This window comes from Bos mutus, chromosome 1 (genome assembly GCF_027580195.1).
Source record: "Bos mutus isolate GX-2022 chromosome 1, NWIPB_WYAK_1.1, whole genome shotgun sequence".
NCBI classification, from domain to species: Eukaryota; Metazoa; Chordata; class Mammalia; order Artiodactyla; family Bovidae; genus Bos; species Bos mutus.
Window position 1 is genome coordinate 125,698,650 of NC_091617.1, and position 18,952 is coordinate 125,717,601.

General features: G+C 38.7%; 1 protein-coding gene across 16 annotated transcripts in view; it reads left to right on the top strand.

Annotated features, from left to right (window-relative positions):
• TFDP2 (transcription factor Dp-2) overlaps positions 1–18,952 on the top strand; it is a 200,152-nt gene that overhangs the window by 48,541 nt on the left and 132,659 nt on the right. For 10 of the 16 annotated variants that reach the window (XM_070375051.1, XM_070375043.1, XM_070375064.1 and 7 more), the window contains one exon: positions 9,945–10,047. In XM_070375051.1, the coding sequence (XP_070231152.1) occupies positions 10,021–10,047 (27 nt within the window). In that variant the 5' untranslated portion in view covers positions 9,945–10,020. Of the gene's footprint in view, positions 1–4,897; positions 5,006–9,944; positions 10,048–11,510; positions 11,610–18,952 lie in introns of those variants that run through there. The other 6 variants (XM_070375121.1, XM_070375101.1, XM_070375109.1 and 3 more) reach the window with 3 other exon arrangements.

Below are 18,952 nucleotides of genomic sequence, written 5' to 3' on the forward strand. Positions count from 1 at the left end.
AAACATTGTGTTTTTTAGGGGAATCAGCACAAATACACGTAAGAAAAACTTAAAAAGGTTTAGAAACTGTGCTGTTTTCTTCACCAGTTGCTTCTTTTTGTTTGGCTCCATTTTTCTTTTCTTATTGGTCTCTTGGGTGAGTTGAACGTTTTATGCTGAAATAGTTTTTTGTACAATACTGTATATGTAAATTACATGAATTCCCAAATGATGTTTTAAAACCTTATCTAGCCTATTGTGATGTATCAAGTTAAGGATACATATTAACAGTTGTATTACTTATCTGGAGCTACAGTTATCTGGAAACAGGGCTTTGCTAAAGAGCATATTGGTAACATGGATCTAATCCATGCAGTCATTGTGCATAAACTGAATAATGTTTTAAAATTTGGCTAGTACACCACTTGATTAAAGAGCCTTTCTATTAGATTTTTGGCAGGATCTTGAAACGTGATGTTGTTCTAAATTTGGGTAATCTCTGATGTTGCTTCTTTGGACAGGGCAGAAATAAGTTTTCTTAGACTTCTGTTTTCAGTAATTAAGAACAAATAATAAATGTTACCTGTGAAAATATTTGAAACAAAAGTATCCCTTCGGTTTTATTGTGGAAGCTTACAAGGTTCCAGATAAGAACATATCATTAATTCAGTTTTGCCAGGGAATGAGGAAGGGATTCTGTTTCAGTGAATTTACTTGTCAAAATGTAATAATATGTCTACTTTTCCTTACTATTAATCTGCCAGCTGTCAGTTACTTAATGTACTTGTCTATAGGCCTAGCCCATTTGTGCCTGTTACGTGCATCCTTTCTACCGAGTATAGTTGGCTTGAAGCCTGAAAATTGAGATAAGCAAATTTCGTAGGAATTTTATGTTAAATAAAATCAAGCAGGTGAAGCAAGGCCTATGTCCTTGAGTTACTAGGTTCGTAAAAGCTAATTTGAGAGCAGTGGGCTTTTTTTTGCTTCTTTCTGAACTTTGAGTTTTACTCCAGCAGAATAAGGTGCTTGTTAGATAATTGAATTGTGGATGATGAATATATACTTACCAGGCGTAGTCAAGAAATGAGTATTTCGGTTTCCAAAGAATTACAGATTGTCGTATGTGATATTGCCGGTTTATAAAAATTAGAAAGCACATAATTTTTACTTAATCTTTAGTAAATGTAGCATAATATCCCTGGTTCAGATGTTTTAGCTCTTACAATTTTCCCAAGGCTTCCATTAATTTATGTTTGTGTTTATTTATTTTAGCCTGCGCTGGGTCTTTGTTGCTCTGCTTGGCTTTCTCTAGTTGCTGTGAGCGGGGGCCACTCTTCAGTTCTAGTGCACAGGCTTTTCACTGCAGTGGCTTCTCTTGTTGCGGAACACATGCTTAGTTGCTCTGCAGGATTTGGGACCCTCCCAGACCAGGGGTTGACCCCGTGTCCCCAGCATTGGCAGGTGAATTCTTAACCACCATGGAAGTCTGGCCTCCCACTAATTTAATTAAAAAGGAAATAAAAAGTAATATCCTGCATGATTGGGCTTCCAGCCGTATCTCTCCATCTTGTTCCGTCTTGCCCTTTGTTTTCAGGTACATAGGTCTTCCTTCAGCTCCTTGAACTAGCCATGTGTTTTTCTTCCTCTGAGCATTTTCCGGTAATGTTTGCACCCTCTGCCTGTGAGTCCCCTTCTCTGCCATTGGTTTGTTCCATTTGTTTGTTGAGCTTAGTTCAAACTTCCTCAGAGGAATCTTCCCTAAAACCACCAGGGTTCCAGACCCTTAGTGTTCGTGCTTCCTCTGTACCTTTGCTTCTGTAGCACTGCTTATAGTATATTGTCATCACATAGTTAATTGAGGAGTTCATTGCTGAATGTCTGCCTTTAGAATTAAAATGTAGGCTCCATGAAGGCAGAGACTGTCACTGTTTCTCGAAGCATCTTTAATGCTCAGCCTATTGTTTGACATGCAGCAAGCTGTCAGTATTTGTTGAATAAGTGAACCAAATGAGTAGTGCTCAGATAACACTATTCAGTATTTCCCTGCACTTATGTAGAAGCTGTTAAAAGTTGTTATTGATTGCTTGTAGTGTTAACTAGTTTTTACCGTTGTGGAGAGTCCTGGGTAAAAGCTTATGTACACCCAGACAGAATTTTTTTTTTTCAATTAAAAGAATGAGCAATGATGCGGGTTGTGAGGGAGGTCCAAGAGGGAAAGATGTGTGTGTACATATAGCTGGTTCACTTTGTTGTGCAGAGGAGACTAACTCAACATTGTAACGCAACCATACCCCAGTTTAAAAAGTGAATAATGAGCATTAAAACAATTATCTTTTTTTTTTTTAAAGTGTAAGATGTTGATGGTTCCTTAGAAGAGCAGCTTTTAGTAAATAATTCTTTTTAAATTTCCCTCTTGGCTACTGTTCTTTTCACCTTCAACACCAGTGAAATTAAATACATTCTATTATAAAAACTTTTCCCATAGCATTTTTTGGAATTAGTGAACACAGGTATAATGCCAACCCCAAAACACTTCATGATAGGAGAGTGACCAACATTCTGCTCTTCTGGATGTGTGAACACGCTCAGCGTTTGTGTCTTCCCATTTTCTGCTGCCAGATCATACTAAATGAGATTATCATATTTTTATAAGCATGAAAATAAATAAAATACCAAGTACATAATTTAATGACTATTACTTTTTTGAAACTTACTATTTTATTGTTAATTTTTATTGGTGTATAGTTGCTTTACAATGTTGTGTTGTTTTCTGCTGTACAGCAAAGTGAATCAGCCATATGTGTGTGTGTGTGTGTGTGTGTGTGTGTGTGTTTATGTGTGTGTGTATCTCCTCTCTATTTTAGATTTCATTCCCATTTAGATCACCACAGAGCACTGGGTAGAATATTACTTAAAAAGCAAACACAAAACAAATATTTCTTGGGTTCCAACCAGGTGTCAGACACTGGATGTATGATAAGTGAAAAGACAGAGGGTCCCTGCCCTCATGTGATTCACCCTTTAGTTGTAGAGATGGCCCACAATCTGATTATCACACAAATAAATAGATAATGACAACCAGATGTGTCCTTGGAAAGGAGAAAGTAGGGGAGCATTATTAAGTAGAGACCCCTAACCCAGTCTCTGTAGTGGGAGAATTACAGTTGCCCAGAGAAAGTGACATTTGAGAGATCTGAAGGAAGGAGACTTCAATTCAGTTCAGTTTGGTCGCTCAGTCGTGTCCGCCTTTTGCGACCCCATGAATCGCAGCACGCCAGGCCTCCCTGTCCATCACCAGCTCCCGGAGTTCACTCAGACTCAACGTCCGTCGAGTCGGTGATGCCATCTCATCCTCTGTTGTCCCCTCCTCCTCCTGCCCCCAATCCCTCCCAGCATCAGAGTCTTTTCCAATGAATCAACTCTTCGCATGAGGTGGCCAGAGTACTGGAGTTTCAGCTTTAGCATCATTCTTTCCAAAGAAATCCCAGGGCTGATCTCCTTCAGAATGGATTGGTTGGATTTCCTTGCAGTTCAAGGGACTCTCAAGAGTCTTCTCTTAATACCTGGGAAAAACTCCAGGCAGCGAGAACAGCAGGCAGAGGCTCAGAGACAGGAGAAGCGTGCCTTTGAGGAACAGACAGGAAGGCCAGTGGACGTAGATGAGAGAAGGGTGTGGGAAAGTGGTTCAGCACAAAGCTGATGAAGTGAGCAGATGAGGCACTGAGGACCGAGTCATTACAGTGTGATCGATGTCACCAGTATAAAAATGTAGGAAATCTAATTGCCCATCAGCAGAGGACTGGTGGTATAAGTTACAGCGTACACAACGTAAAGGAATATTATATAGCTGTAAAAGGGAGGAAGTTTACTACCTAATCAGAAGAATAAAGAATTGTAGATTTCATATTGAAATTTAGAAATAGAAAGAACCTTTAAAAAAGGGGAAAAACTTGACCCAATGACGTATGATTTGTCCTGTATGAAAAGAATTATTTTGGTAAAGTAAGTTATCCTTCTTTATATGGATTTATTGTGATAATTACTTAGTTTGTCATGTTTTCAAGGTAAAATATATTTTATAAAGTAGCATAGTAGTTTAGAATATGTCCACTGGGCTGAGATCCTGGGTTGGTATTCTGGCATTGCCGTTTGCACAGCTGGTTAACTGGGCAAATTAATTCAGCTTTTTAAAGCCTAGTTTTGCCATTTGTAAAATGTGAACAGTAGACATTTATCTGATAGAGTTGCAGTATGAATTGAGTGAGAGAATATATGTGAATCACTTAGATAGGCTCATCACCTAAGAAAAAAGTTGTATACTGTCACTTCCTGTGAAAGTATCTTCTAATTAATCCCCTTTATCAAAAGTTAGAGTGCAAAAAGAGAGAATACTGAAGAAAGTTACATCAAAAGCAACTCTGTAGTTGGATTTCAGAGATGGAATTATAGCTGCTATTTGTTACCTGTTTTATTGTTGTGTATATTTTCCAAACTTTGAAACATGAGCATATATTTAAAATTACTACCATTTCCCATTTAAGTATGCTTTGTCTTCTTTTCAGCTTGTTTTGCTGAAATTTTAATTTTTAGGAACATCCTTTTCAGCAGTGTTAGAAAGTCTGCAAATCTCGATTCAAGAGATGTTAGTTCAGTAAATGTATTCATAATTATTTTTGCTTTCCTCCTTATATTTTGATTAATGTTGTACCAATTTAAAAGGCTTTGTACCCACAGCTGCTAAGTTGTGATTGGAAAGGAAAGGGGCTTCCTTTTTGAGACCATCTGTGGGAGTTGCATTGTCTGAGTCTGACAAGAGATCATGGCAGATGGTGAGGTCACTGAGATTGACTTTTTGAGCTTGACATAATGTGCTCATGAAGCTGGAAGAAGAAATCCGACTTATTTTTTTAACCAACAGGAGAACATGGTGACAGGAAGAAGTGTACAGTTGTTGAGTCTGGATGAAGCATAATGCATCAGTGCACATGACTGGTTTAATCTTTGACAGTCGCCAGTACTGCCAAAGGTAGCTGTCTGTTGAAACATTCCGTGCTGTGTTTATTTACTTTCTAGGCCCTTGGTTTAAGTCATATGTTGCAAATAACATTTAGATTAAAGACAGTGTAGAAAAAAAGACAAAAAGTTTTAAAGATTCTTAGAAATGTATATTTTTAAATCGAAAGGTTATAGGCTGTCACTCAAAGCCAGTGCAGCATACTTCTTCATTTTTAATTGAATGAAGATCTCTGTCATAGTCACATGTCTTTTTATAACATTTATCTTAATGTAATTTTATGTAATTTAAATTATACTTGAAGGTTTATGCTTACTGTTTCATGTATCAGGAGCTCTCTAGTGTCTGGATTAGTATTTTGCTCATAGTGTATGTTCAGTAAATGTTGGCTAGGTAGATAAATTAATGAATGAAGTTAATTGCTGACTCTTTGTTAATTTTAGATGAGTTTTTTTTTTTTAACCACAATTACATGCTTTTTTCCCCCCACTTTGAAATTGGATTTATGTTGTGGTCTTTATCACTTCTACTATGTGTGAATTATGTATTATTTATTTTGGAAGAAGAAACCTTAATTTGTCATGAGAAGTCAGTGAGCCATTTTTTCCTTAACGTTAATGAGTACTTTGGCCAGGCAGTATCCAAATTATTTTCCACGTCTTGACTCATTTAATTAAGTAGATGTATTGTGCTACTACTCTTTTGTAGATGAAGACATTGAAGTACAATGATGTTAATATAAGTGTGCTTAAGATACTCATGTACTTTGGCTCTATTTCAAACATTTATCATTTAGGTAACATTTAGAAGTTACAGTTTGTGCTTACCTCTGGTGAGAAGATGCAAAGGGAATACTAAACAGAATTATGTTTTGTCTTATTAAGCTCAGTTACTGAAGCTAAGATGTGTTTTTATTGGTCACTTCTTGTTACTGTGTGTTGAAATAATAACACCTTGTTAATTTCTTGTTGTTTGCATGAGTAACAGTGCCACTGACTAACCCAGTCCTTAGGAAATATAATCCCGAATGGAACACTGAGTATAATAAGGAAGCAGATGCTCAGAGACAAGGAGCTGTAACCATTACAGCCATACTCTGAAAATGAAGAAATGGGAGAGGGGGGAAAAGGGCATTTAGCTGAATCTGGTAGCCCAGCCTAACAATGACTACTTTTATTTCATTGACCAGAATTAATGTCATGGCCAAACCATCTGGGAGGGAGACAGAAGGTAGTAGTTTAGTTGGGCATATTGCTGGTTTGGTGAATGAGATGGGATTTCAGGAATATTTATCTCATATTTGTAACACTGAAGAGTATATAACAGATAATTGATAAATGTGAAACAGTTCCAGTGTAGGGACTTGATTTTCATATTCACTCATGGTAGCTGTGATCAAATCTGCTGCTACAGTGGGAAAGCAAAAATCACAGCTGTACTTCCAGTCTTGGGCTTTTAAATATATGTTTTCTTTATCATTGAAAAATCACACTGTTTTAGTGAAAGGTAAAAACGTTTCCTCACCACCCCCTGCTCCACAGTTTTATTTGTAGATTCAAATTCTAGCATGTGAGGCAGACGTTTGGAGCCTCCATTGCTTTCAGTTCAGTTCAGTCGCTCAGTCGTGTCCGACTCTTTGCGACCCCATTAATTGCAGCACGCCAGGCCTCCCTGTCCATCACCAACTCCCGGAGTTCACTCAGACTCACGTCCATCGAGTCAGTGATGCCATCCAACCATCTCATCTTCTGTCGTCTCCTTTTCCTCCTGCCCCCAATGCCTCCCAGCATCAGAGTCTTTTCCAATGAGTCAACTCTTCACATGAGGTGGCCAAAGTATTGGAGTTTCAGCTTTAGCATCATTCCTTCCAAAGAACACCCAGGACTGATCTCCTTTAGAATGGACTGGTTGGCTCTCCTTGCAGTCCAAGGGACTCTCAAGAGTCTTCTCCAACACCACAGTTCAAAAGTATCAATTTTTCGGTGCTCAGCTTTCTTCACAGTCCAACTCTCACATCCATACATGACCACAGGAAAAACCATAGCCTTGACTAGACCTTTGTTGGCAAAGTAACATCTCTGCTTTTCAATATGCTGTCTAGGTTGGTCATAACTTTCTTTCCAAGGAGTAAGCGTCTTTTAATTTCATGGCTGCAATCATCATCTGCAGTGATTTTGGAGCCCCCAAAAATAAAGTCTGACATTGTTTCCCCATCTGTTTGCCATGAAGTGATCGGACCAGATGCCATGATCTTCATTTTCTGAATGTTGAGCTTTAAGCCAGTTTTTTCACTCTCCTCTTTCACTTTCATCAAGAGGCTTTTTATTTCCTCTTCACTTTCTGCCGTAAGGGTGGTGTCATCTGCATATCTGAGGTTATTGATGTTTCTCCCGTCAATCTTGATTCCAGCTTGTGTTTCTTCCAGCCGAGCATTTCTCATGACGTACTCTGCATAGAACTTAAATAAGCAGGGTGACAATACACAGCCTTGACGAACTCCTTTTCCTATTTGGAACCAGTCTGTTGTTCCATGTCCAGTTCTAACTGTTGCTTCCTGACCTGCATACAGGTTTCTCAAGAGGCAGGTCAGGTGTTCTGGTATTGCCATCTCTTTCAGAATTTTCCACAGTTTATTGTGATCCACACAGTCAAAGGCTTTGGCATAGTCAATAAAGCAGAAATAGATGTTTTTCTGGAACTCTCTTCCTTTTTCCATGATCCAATGGATGTTGGCAATTTGATCTCTCATTCCTCTGCCTTTTCTAAAACCAGCTTGAACTTCTGGAAGTTCACGGTTCACGTATTGCTGAAGCCTGGCTTGGAGAATTTTGAGCATTACTTTACTAGCGTGTGAGATGAGTGCAATTGTGCGGTAGTTTGAGCATTCTTTGGTATTGCCTTTCTTTGGGATTGGAATGAAAACTGACCTTTTCCAGTCCTGTGGCCACTGCTGAGTTTGCCAAATTTGGTGGCATATTGAGTGCAGCACTTTCACAGCATCATCTTTCAGGATTTGAAATAGCTCAACTGGAATTCCTTCACCTCCACTAGCTTTGTTCGCAGTGATGCTTTCTAAGGCCCACTTGACTTCACATTCCAGCATGTCTGGCTCTAGATAATCACACCATCGTGATTATCTTGGTCGTGAAGATCTTTTTTGTCTATTGCTTTAAGCCCTTATTATTTATGATCTTTTTAAAGTTAAGTTTTATTCTTCACTTTGAATGTCCTATTAAAGTTTTAATTTTGAAATAATTTTAAAATAAGAGAAAAGTTGCAGAAATAGGCAAAGATCTTTTGAATACCCCTGACCTAGAATCACTAGTCAGCATTTTGCCACACGTGCTTTATCACTCCCTCTCTCTATATATACAAATTATATACATTTATTAATCATTTGAAAATATGTTTCTTCTGCATACCCTTTCACTAGTAAATATTTTGGTATATTTTTCCCTAAGGTTGAGGAAAGTGAAGAAGTGAAAGTGTAATCACTTAGTTGTGTCCGACTCTTTGCTACTCCATGGACTGTAGCCCGCCAGACTCCTCTGTCCATGAGGTTCTCCATACAAGAATACTGGAATGGGTAGCTAGCTAGTCCCTTCTCCAGGGGATCTTCCCAACCCAGGGGTCAAACCTGGGTCTTCTGCATTGCAGGTGGATTCTTTTCCTGCCTGAGACACCAGGGAAGCCCATTCACTTAAAAAAAAGAAAGAACACAATCCTCTGATCAGAAGCAGGAAATGAAACAGTACAGTTATCCAGTCTGCAGAGCATGTTTTGCTTTCTCCAGTTGCCCCAATAATGGTCTTCATAGCAGTTATTTTTTGTGACTCAAAGCCCAGTCCAGGATCATTCATTACATGTAATTTTCATATGACTTTAGTCTTAAATCTGTAATGTTTCTTTAGCTCTCCTCTGTTTTTCGTGATAAACTAATATTTTTAAGAACTCAGGCAATTGTTTCATAGAATGTCTCTTAATTTGCATGTCAGCATCATCGCCTCATGGTTAGATTTAGATTATACATTTTAGGAAATATCTCAGAAGTGATACTGTGTCCGTCACAGTGTGCCCGGGGAGATGCACGATGCTGGTTTATTCTGGTATTGGTCATAGGTAGCTTTCGTCACCTTGGCTGTAGTGGTATGTGCCAGGTTTCTTCACTGTAAAATTTGATGTAAGAGGTATCTTGTAGGGCAATATTTCAAGACTATATAAATATCCTTTTTCTCACCAAATTTCATTTAATAATTTTAGCATCTTTTGATGATTCTTACCGAATCCATTAATATCACAGTGTTTACAGATTGGTGGTTTTCTAACTGCATCATTTCTTTGTACATATTAGTTGGAATTGTATTGCAAAGAAGACGTTTGCCTTCCTTGTTATCTGTTTCTATAAATGTGAACTCTTGGATTATTATTTTAGTCATTGGGTTTAGAATCTGTTACAGTGTGTTGTTATTAGTATGTACTTAGGTGCTTAACTGCCCCTTTAAACTGGCTTAAGTTGTCCCTTGATGTTGTGGACTCTCTAAGCCATCTCCCGTATACTTTCAGTATGTCTCTGTCATTCCTTACTTTAGATACTCAAAGTGTTCTAGGTTTGTCTCGTGCATTTCCTGCTCCATTGCTGGAATTGGCTACTTTTCCCAGCATCCCTGGTATTGCTTTCAGTGGAGTATCTATACCAGCATAGTATAATATTTCAAAGTCCAGGCTCTGTCACTTCTTAGCTGAGTTGGTTTGGTTGAATTATTTAACATCTCTAAATTGCAAGTTTTATTTGGATAATGACAGTTAGAATGGTCCACATCTCGTAGTGTTGTTGTGAGGATTAATTTAGGTAATTAAAAAACAGTGAATATCACATAATAATTATGACATAAATGTTGCTTATTATTATGATGACTATTACATTACTCTTCCCTCTTTTTCTCCTTAACAGGATATTCTTTTAAAGAATTATTGAAGACGAAGTTTTTTTATTTGTTTTTTAATGGCTTTACAGAATTTTAAATTGAATGCAGTTTGACATGACGGCAAAAAATGTAAGTATTTGTGAATTTTTAAATGTAAGTATTTAAAATAAGCTATACTTTTTCCTGTGTACATTTTCTTCACCATTTTGACTAATCCCAATTCGGTTTACCGGCATCAATGTATCATCTGTTTTTGTTTCTGCAAAGAAAGAGACTGTGAACTTTAACGCTGTTGAAGCTCGTCTCTCAGGGCCATGGTAGCCTTGTTGCAAACCGCTGCCAGGTTGCTCTGACTCAACAGCTGCAAAATTGCTGTCTCCAGAAATGTTCCCACCTCCCTCCTGTTTTGTGTACTGTTAATAAATTTGCTTTGGTGCTTTCTGGAGAGTTACTTGGCATTATTGAGAAAAATCACTGTTTTCTTTGGCTCAGTTTTTTTCTTTTGAATTTACCCTTAAAAATGTGTACAGTCAGATGTTGTTCAGAAGTAGCCTGCTGTCCTCCTTGAGGTGATTTCCGACTTCAGTTGTTTTGGGGAAGTTATTCTTTTTTCTTCTTTTGTTTAAGACTGTCATTTCTGAATCTACTTCCTTTCAAGTTATATTGTTATTATACCAATGGATTTGTTTCTAGTTATGGGGAAGGATTATGCCAGAAAATAAATACTACAACATCTGTGGAAATAACTTATTATAATTACTATACCCAGATTATTAGTTTGGACTCTGATTGCAGGTAACAGAAACCAGCTTGGGCTACCTTAAACCAAAGGGGAATTTATTTTAAGGATAAGGGGATGTCTCAAGGAATTCAAGCGTAGAAATTGAGCAGACCCTCAGAAAGATCAGGGTCCAGAAACTTGAAATCTACCAGGAATTGAAGCAGTATTTAGGTTTCATGTGTCATCTCTGTGTGTTTCTGTGCATTAGCTGCATTACTCTGTGTCTCTCTGCAAAGCATCTTCCATAGTTCACAGTCAGTCAGCATCTCGATCTACTTGTTACAGTATCAGCGTGCTCAGAGAAAGAGAGACAGAGAGAGAAGTATGAAGGAAGGGAGGTGGGTAGCCTGACAGATCCTGTCTGCTTATTTCAGCTCTAACTTCAAAATCCTTGGGGAGGACCTCTGGCACAGCTCTATAGTCTGATATCCACTAGTAGTTTGGTTAGTTATGACCAGAGAGACAAGTGTTATTGTGGAAAAAGATCTTGTGAACCAGATAGATATTTCTGGGTACTATCCATTATACGGCTAAAGAGCATCAAAAAAATAAAAACACCCACTCTGATTACTAACTTCTACTTTCCAGTTATTGATCTGGCTTTTAGCACACACTAGTAGTTGTAAGCAGATACAGACTTTGCTTTGTTATCATATAATTAATTTTTTAGGATAAATTATCAGGTGTCACCTGCCTTAATCTTGTATCTATTTGTGGCTCTTGTATCTATTTGTTTAGTTGCTGTTTGGGGGAAAGAAGAGCAAAGTTTTAGTCTGTGTATTGGGATTTTTCTTGTTTTTCTCTCCTCCAGGAAACAGAGAATGTGAAAGTTATCCTGAGCAAAAGGATGACTATCATTCAACTAACAAGTATATTTTCGCTTAAAGAGGTCCTTTAAATCTTCCTAGCCGTACGTACAGTTTGCTATATTAAAAGTTGTTTCCTTAAAGTAAAAAAGCATTTGAACCAGTTATTCTCCCATTATTTTCTTTGTGTATTTGGATGTCATCAAAGAGTATGCTGTTCATTTCTCTTCCTGCTCCAGCATCCTTGGGGGAGAGGGCTGTTTGATGAGCTGACCCTCTCCTGATTGGGGACATGGGGAGGTTAGGCCTCAGACTGGACAGAACGAAGAGGGAAAGAATTGAAGTAGACTGAATGTCTGATTCAATATCATGGTAATTCACAGTAACCATTCAGTATCACAGTAATCCAAGTCTCTGCCCCACCAGTAACACTGAAGAAGCTGAAGTGGAACGGTTCTATGAAGACCTGCAAGACCTTTTAGAACTAACACCCAAAAAAGATGTCCTTTCATTATAGGGGATTGGAGTGCAAAAGTAGGAAGTCAAGAAACACCTGGGGTAACAGGCAAACTTGGCCTTGGAATACGGAATAAAGCAGGGCAAAGGCTAATAGAGTTTTGCCAAGAAAATGCACTGGTCATAGCAAACACCCTCTTCCAGCAACACAAGAGAAGACCCTACACATGGACATCACCAGATGGTCAACACCGAAATCAGATTGATTACATTCTTTGCAGCCAAAGATGGAGAAGCTCTATACAGTCAGCAAAAACAAGACCAGGAGCTGACTGTGGCTCAGATCATGAACTCCTTATTGCCAAATTCAGACTTAAATTGAAGAAAGTAGGGAAAACCACTAGACCATGACCTAAATCAAATTCCTTATGATTATACAGTGGAGGTGAGAAATAGATTTAAGGGACTAGATCTGAAAGATAAGAGTGCCAGATGAACTATGGACTGAGGTTCATGACATTGTACAGGAGACAGGGATCAAGACCATCCCCATGGAAAAGAAATGCAAAAAAGCAAAATGGCTGTTTGAGGAGGCCTTACAAATAGCTGTGAAAAGAAGAGAAGTGAAAAGCAAAGGAGAAAAGGAAAGATATAAGCATCTGAATGCAGAGTTCCAAAGAACAGCAAGAAGAGATAAGAAAGCCTTCAGTGATCAATGCAAAGAAATAGAGGAAAACTACAGAATGGGAAAGACTAGAGATCTCTTCAAGAAAATTAGAGATACCAAGGGAACATTTCATGCAAAGATGGGCTCAATAAAGGACAGAAATGGTATGGACCTAACAGAAGCAGAAGATATTAAGAGGTGACAAGAATACACAGAAGAACTGTACAAAAAAGATCTTCACGACCCAGATAATCACGATGGTGTGATCACTGATCTAGAGCCAGACATCCTGGAATATGAAGTCAAGTGGGCCTTAGAAAGCATCAATATGAACAAAGCTAGTGGAGGTGATTGAATTCCAGTTGAATTATTTCAAGTCCTGAAAGATGATGCTGTGAAAGTGCTACACTCAATATGCCAGCAAATTAGGAAAACTCAGCAGTGGCCACAGGACTGGAAAAGGTCAGTTTTCATTCCGATCCCAAAGAAAGGCAATGCCAAAGAATGCTCAAACTACCGCACAATTGCACTCATCTCACACGCTAGTAAAATAATGCTCAAAATTCTCCAAGCCAGGCTTCAGCAGTTCGTGAACCATGGACTTTCAGATGTTTAAGCTGGTTTTAGAAAAGGCAGAGGAACTAGAGATCAAATTACCAACGTCTGCTGGATCATGGAAAAAGCAAAAGAGTTCCAGAAAACATGTATGTCTGCTTTATTGACTATGCCAAAGCCTTTGACCGTGTGGATCACAATAAACTGTGGAAAATTCTGAAAGAGATGGGAATACCAGACCACCTGACCTGCCTCTTGAGAAACCTATATGCAGGTCAGGAAGCAACAGTTAGAACTGGACATGGAACAACAGACTGGTTCCAAATAGGAAAAGGAGTACGTCAAGGCTGTATATTGTCCCCCTGCTTATTTAACTTCTATTCAGAGTACATCATGAGAAATGCTGGGCTGGAAGAAGCACAAGCTGCAATCAAGATTGCCAGGAGAAATATCAATAACCTCACGTATGCAGATGACACCACCCTTATGGCAGAAAGTGAAGAGGAACTAAAAAGCCTCTTGATGAAAGTGAAAGAGGAGAGTGAAAAAGTTGGCTTAAAGCTCAACATTCAGAAAATGAATATCACAGCATCTGGTCCCATCACTTCATGGCAAATAGATGAGGAAACAGTGGAAACAGTGTCAGACTTTATTTTTCTGGGCTCCAAAATCACTGCAGATGGCGATTGCAGCCATGAAATTAAAAGATGCTTACTCCTTGGAAGGAAAGTTATGACCAACCTAGATAGCATATTCAAAAGCAGACACATTACTTTGCCAACAAAGGTCCATCTAGTCAAGGCTATGGCTTTTCCAGTGGTCATGTATGGATGTGAGAGTTGGACTGTGAAGAAACCTGAGCGCCAAAGAATTGATGCTTTTGAACTGTGGTGTTGGAGAAGACTCTTGAGAGTCCCTTGGACTGCAAGGAGAGCCAACCAGTCCATTCTAAAGGAGATCAGTCCTGGGTGTTCTTTGGAAGGACTGATGCTAAAGCTGAAACTCCAATACTTTGGCCACCTCATGTGAAGAGTTGACTCATTGGAAAAGACTCTGATGCTGGGAGGGATTGGGGGCAGGAGGAGAAGGGAACGACTGAGGAGATGGCTGGATGGCATCACCGACTTGATGGACATGAGTTTGCGTAAACTCTGGGAGCTGGTGATGGACAGGGAGGACTGGTGTGCTGCAGTTCATGGGGTCACAAAGAGTCGGACGTGACTGAGTGACTGAACTGAATGTCTGAGAAAGTTCACTAGCCATTCTGAAATAGATAAGCACATTTTTGTGGCCTTTTAATATATTTTGTTGAGATACTCACTAGAGGGATCATCTCATTTTACAACACCATGAACAGTCATTCTCATATCTCCCCTCCCCATCTTTCTGCAGCAAATAAATATGTTCAGCACTGTTCCAGACTCCTACCTTCTTGGGATTTATAGTGTAGTGAGAGGAGATGATAAATATGTAATGTTAATGATACCTGTTATGAAGAGTAATAAAACAGGGTAAGAGGAGAGAAAGCATAGCAATGTGGAGGTCTCTTTCAACAAGGTATTCAGAAGCATCCTTTTTAAGGAAATGGCATTTAGACAGACAGATGCTCTTCAGTCACAATCCAGAAGGAAGGAGTCAACCATGTGAGTATCTGGGGAAAGAGCATTCCAGGTAGAGGCAGGAGAAAGTGTGATTGATCAGAGAGCAGCCGATGACTAGTTGACAAAGTGGGACAGAGTAACTAAGCCACACAAGTGGTAGGAGGTGAAGCCAGAGAGCATGTGCCAGATCATGGGGAGCCTCGAAAATGGGGGTGAGCAGTATGTGTTTTATTTAGTTTAATTAATTTATTGTTTGACTGTGCTTGGGTCTTTGTTGTGTGTGGCTTGTGGGCTTAGTAGTTGTGGAGAACAGGCTTTGTTGCTCCATGGCACGTGGGATCTTAGTTCCCGGACCAGGGATTGAACCTGTGTCTCTTGCATTGGAAGGTGGGTTCTTAACTACTGGATCACCAGGGAAGTCCTGAGTGGTATATATTTTAAATGTCCATAGGTAGCCAATGGAGTTTTTGAGGATGATTTCAAGACCTAACTTAGCATTTTTAAGTTTATTCTGGCTACTGGGTGAATCGACCGAAGAGGGCCGTAATATACGCAAGGCACTCATTTGGTACTTATCCCAGTAGTTCAAACAGCAGAATATGGTAAGCTAGTCTAGGGTAATGATACTGGAGATGGGCAATAGTGGTTGAATCTAGGATGAATAGAAGGAACAGCCAGCAAGACTTATTGAGTAATTAGGATATGGGGACAGGGAAGAAGTTAAAGATTTCTCAGCATTTGGCTTGTGTAACTGGGTATGTGGTTTTGTGGTTTCATGAGAAGAGGATCTCTTGGGGAAGTACAGGATTTTGTGGCAAACTCAAAAATTGTTTTGAACATATTAAAGTTGAGGGACCTAAAAACATCCAGGTGGAGGAATTGGCCAGCAGTTAATATAATGATAAATAATGACTCTGGAGCTGTAGGGAAAGCTTGGGGCTGATTGTAGAAATTTTAGCGTCATTTCATCTTAGATTATTTTAAAGTGGGGCGGGGGGACTCCATGTGCTTGGGTAGAGAATCCATCAGGACCAAGTTCTGAATACAGGGTTTCCATAGCAACTGCAGAGGAAGAGAGGCAGCAAAGGACAGGATAAATGGACAGAAAGGAAAGAAAGAGCATTGCCTTGATGATGTGGAAGCCAAGTAAAGAACGTGTTTCAAGAAGGAAGGAGTGATAATTGTATCATATGCCACTGAAAAATGACTCTTAGATCTGGAAGAGATTGCCCTGGTTTTATGGGAGCATTAATAAATGTATGTGAAAAAAAATTGTGTAAATATTTACATCTTTATTTTCTATTTCTCATTTTGCGTTTCTCTTATGAGAACAGTTTCTTGTGAAGAGTTACTTTTGCCTTAGTTCAGTGCCATTCTAGGTCTTTTATGGTTGCAGGTGTTAGAAACCCTTTTCAAAGTAGCTTAGGGCAAAGAGTGGCATTTCTTGATTGGCACAACTGAAAAGTCTGGAGTACTCTGGCTTCAAATACAACTGCTTTCAGGGGACCAACTGAGGGGCATCAGAGCTCTGTGTCCTTTTTCTAGCTTTTGGCTCTATCTGGTGGCAGAATAGCCTACACTGGCGTCCTAAGGCTCAGTTTCAAAAGAGAGGAAGTTTTTTTTTTTTAGCTTTTATGTTTCAGATTCCATGGAGGAGCTTTTGTTGACCCTGTTTGGCCCACATTCTTAGACAAGTCATTGTAGAGAAGGAAGTAGGGTTCCATACATGGTTTGCTGCCTCACCATGGGTCGTGGGGCCACCCAGGCTGTAATAGCACAGTTGAGGCTCTAAAATGAACAGTCCCGCCAGAACTGCATGGGTTGTGGGATGGATCCCTTTGCAGAAGGAAGTTCTGCAGAGCTGGTGATGTATCCTTTGTATCTGGGGTAAAATAAAGTAGTATCAGGTAGTATCTAGTATCCACTAATGGGGCTTTCCCAGTGGCTCAGTGATAAAAGAATCCATCCACCTGCCAATGCAGGAGACACGGGTCCAATCTCTAGGTTGGGAAGATCCTCTGGAGGAGGACATGGGAACCCACTCCAGTACTCTTGCCTGGGAAATCCCATGGAGAGAGGAGCCTGGTGGGCTTGAGTGCATGGGGTTGCAGAAGAATAGGACACAACTGAGTGGCTGAGCGAGTGAGCCAAGTATCCACTGATCCTCTTCTTGACCAAAAATGCAGATGTGTTTTCTCCTAAGTTCACTCAGTGTACAATAAAGAACTTGAAAGGTAATTTTTTGCCTTGTCAAAGAATCTTTTAAAAATATGTAAGCCATCATATTCATTACAGAAAATTAGAAAATACAGATAAAGAAACTAGAGATTAGAGATCGTATACACAAATGTGTGTGTGTGTGTGTATATATATATATGATCCAAAATCTATATATAGTTTTTCAATTTATTTTTGGCTGTACCACGTGACATGTAGAACTTCCTCAACCAAGGATTGAACCCGTGTCCCCTTGCAGTGGAAGCGTGGAGTCCACTTATATATGGAGTCCATATATATATATATATTTTTTTTTAATAAAAATGAGGCCAGATTGTTTTGTAACCTGCTCTATGTAGTCTCTATGATGAGTATCTTCTCCTGTCTTGATAACTCTGTAACATCAGTTTAAATGGCTTTTTAATGTCATGTTTTCTATGGACCTTACACCAGTTTCCTAATATTGGCCATTATTTTCACTTTTTTTCCCTCTTTTAACTTTTTTATTTTTGTCAACTCATTGGGTTATTTCTGTGAAACAAAAATCTTACAAAATTACTGGCCCCAAGGGTGTGTACTTTTTAGGGCACCTTTGATTCATACTACTAAATTGAATCTCAGGAAGACCACCAGTTATATATTCACATTGGTATATGAAGGTGCCAGTTCCCTTTTATTTTCTTTTTAATCTTAGTCAGTCTACTCACAAAAGATGGTATGTAACTCGCTACATTTCTCTGATTGCCAGTTAGATTGAACTGGTATTACATATATCATCTATATACTTACTGGTCATTTGTGTCTCTCATGAATTGTCTTCGTCAGTGTTAAAGTAATAAACCTGTTGCCCTTTGAGTTAATAACTCAGACTTGAATACTGCTTTGCATTAACGAACATGTTTCCATAATTTTTTAATTTGGTCTAAAGAGTTGCCTGAGTTTGTTGTATGTATGTAATATCATTCCCATGACAATGTTCCATGAACACCTTGCTTGTGAATGATGGTAGAGATAAACTTTGAGCACAGATCATCTCGCTTTGAATCCTGTTTTCTTTTGGGTATATCAATCTGAGACATTAAAAATCAGTGACATTACAATGGTATTCTTGGAATAGAATTGGACTCAAACATTTAAGCTTTGGACATCTTTTATTCAACAGGCAGTGACTGCTTACACTGGGCAATGCAGTGTTTGAATATCCAGATAGAAAACTTTTTTCAGGATCTTACTTGATGAAAAATTTTATGCAAAACAAGTTTACTTTTCTTCTCTTGATCTGTGACACATTATAGAGAGAGATCCTTTTTAAATACATAAAATAAGGAAAGAATAGCTAATATTTTAAAATGCTTTTCCTTGCCAACTTTTTCTACTCTCAGATGATTTACTTTTTCTTTGAACCTTTAAACTTTGTTTATGAAAACAGAAATTAATATATTTTTGAAGTTTGAACTTAAACATTTTAATAGTGTTTATCTAAGCTCTAAATACGAACAGATCCTCTCCATCCATGAGACCCAGATTACACACACTGTTGATTTAGAATTGACCTTTATCTTTTTAGAATATAATCTGTTGGTTACAAAGGCACAGATGTACATCTGCTTAAAAGTTTCCAAATTTGTTTGCTACTTCACTCTGCAGAAGTTGAGCAGTAAGAGCAGGTGTTTAAACGTAATAGAAATCCAGTAACTGTGAACTCTGGACTGTGAATGTGTGGTTTTGGTTGAGGTTTTTGCCGTTACCTTTGTATAATAACAAAAAGGTATAAACTGATGCTTTTGAAGTTATTGTAATACTTAATTAAACAATTCCATTGTATTAAGCATGGAATGTATTAAAGGCTGTCTTTGCCTTCTTTGCTTTCTGTTTACGGTAGAGCACCCACAAGAGTTTCGCCTTTCTTTTCTTTTTGTAGAAGAGCTTAAGGAGAGGCATGTTGGTGGGC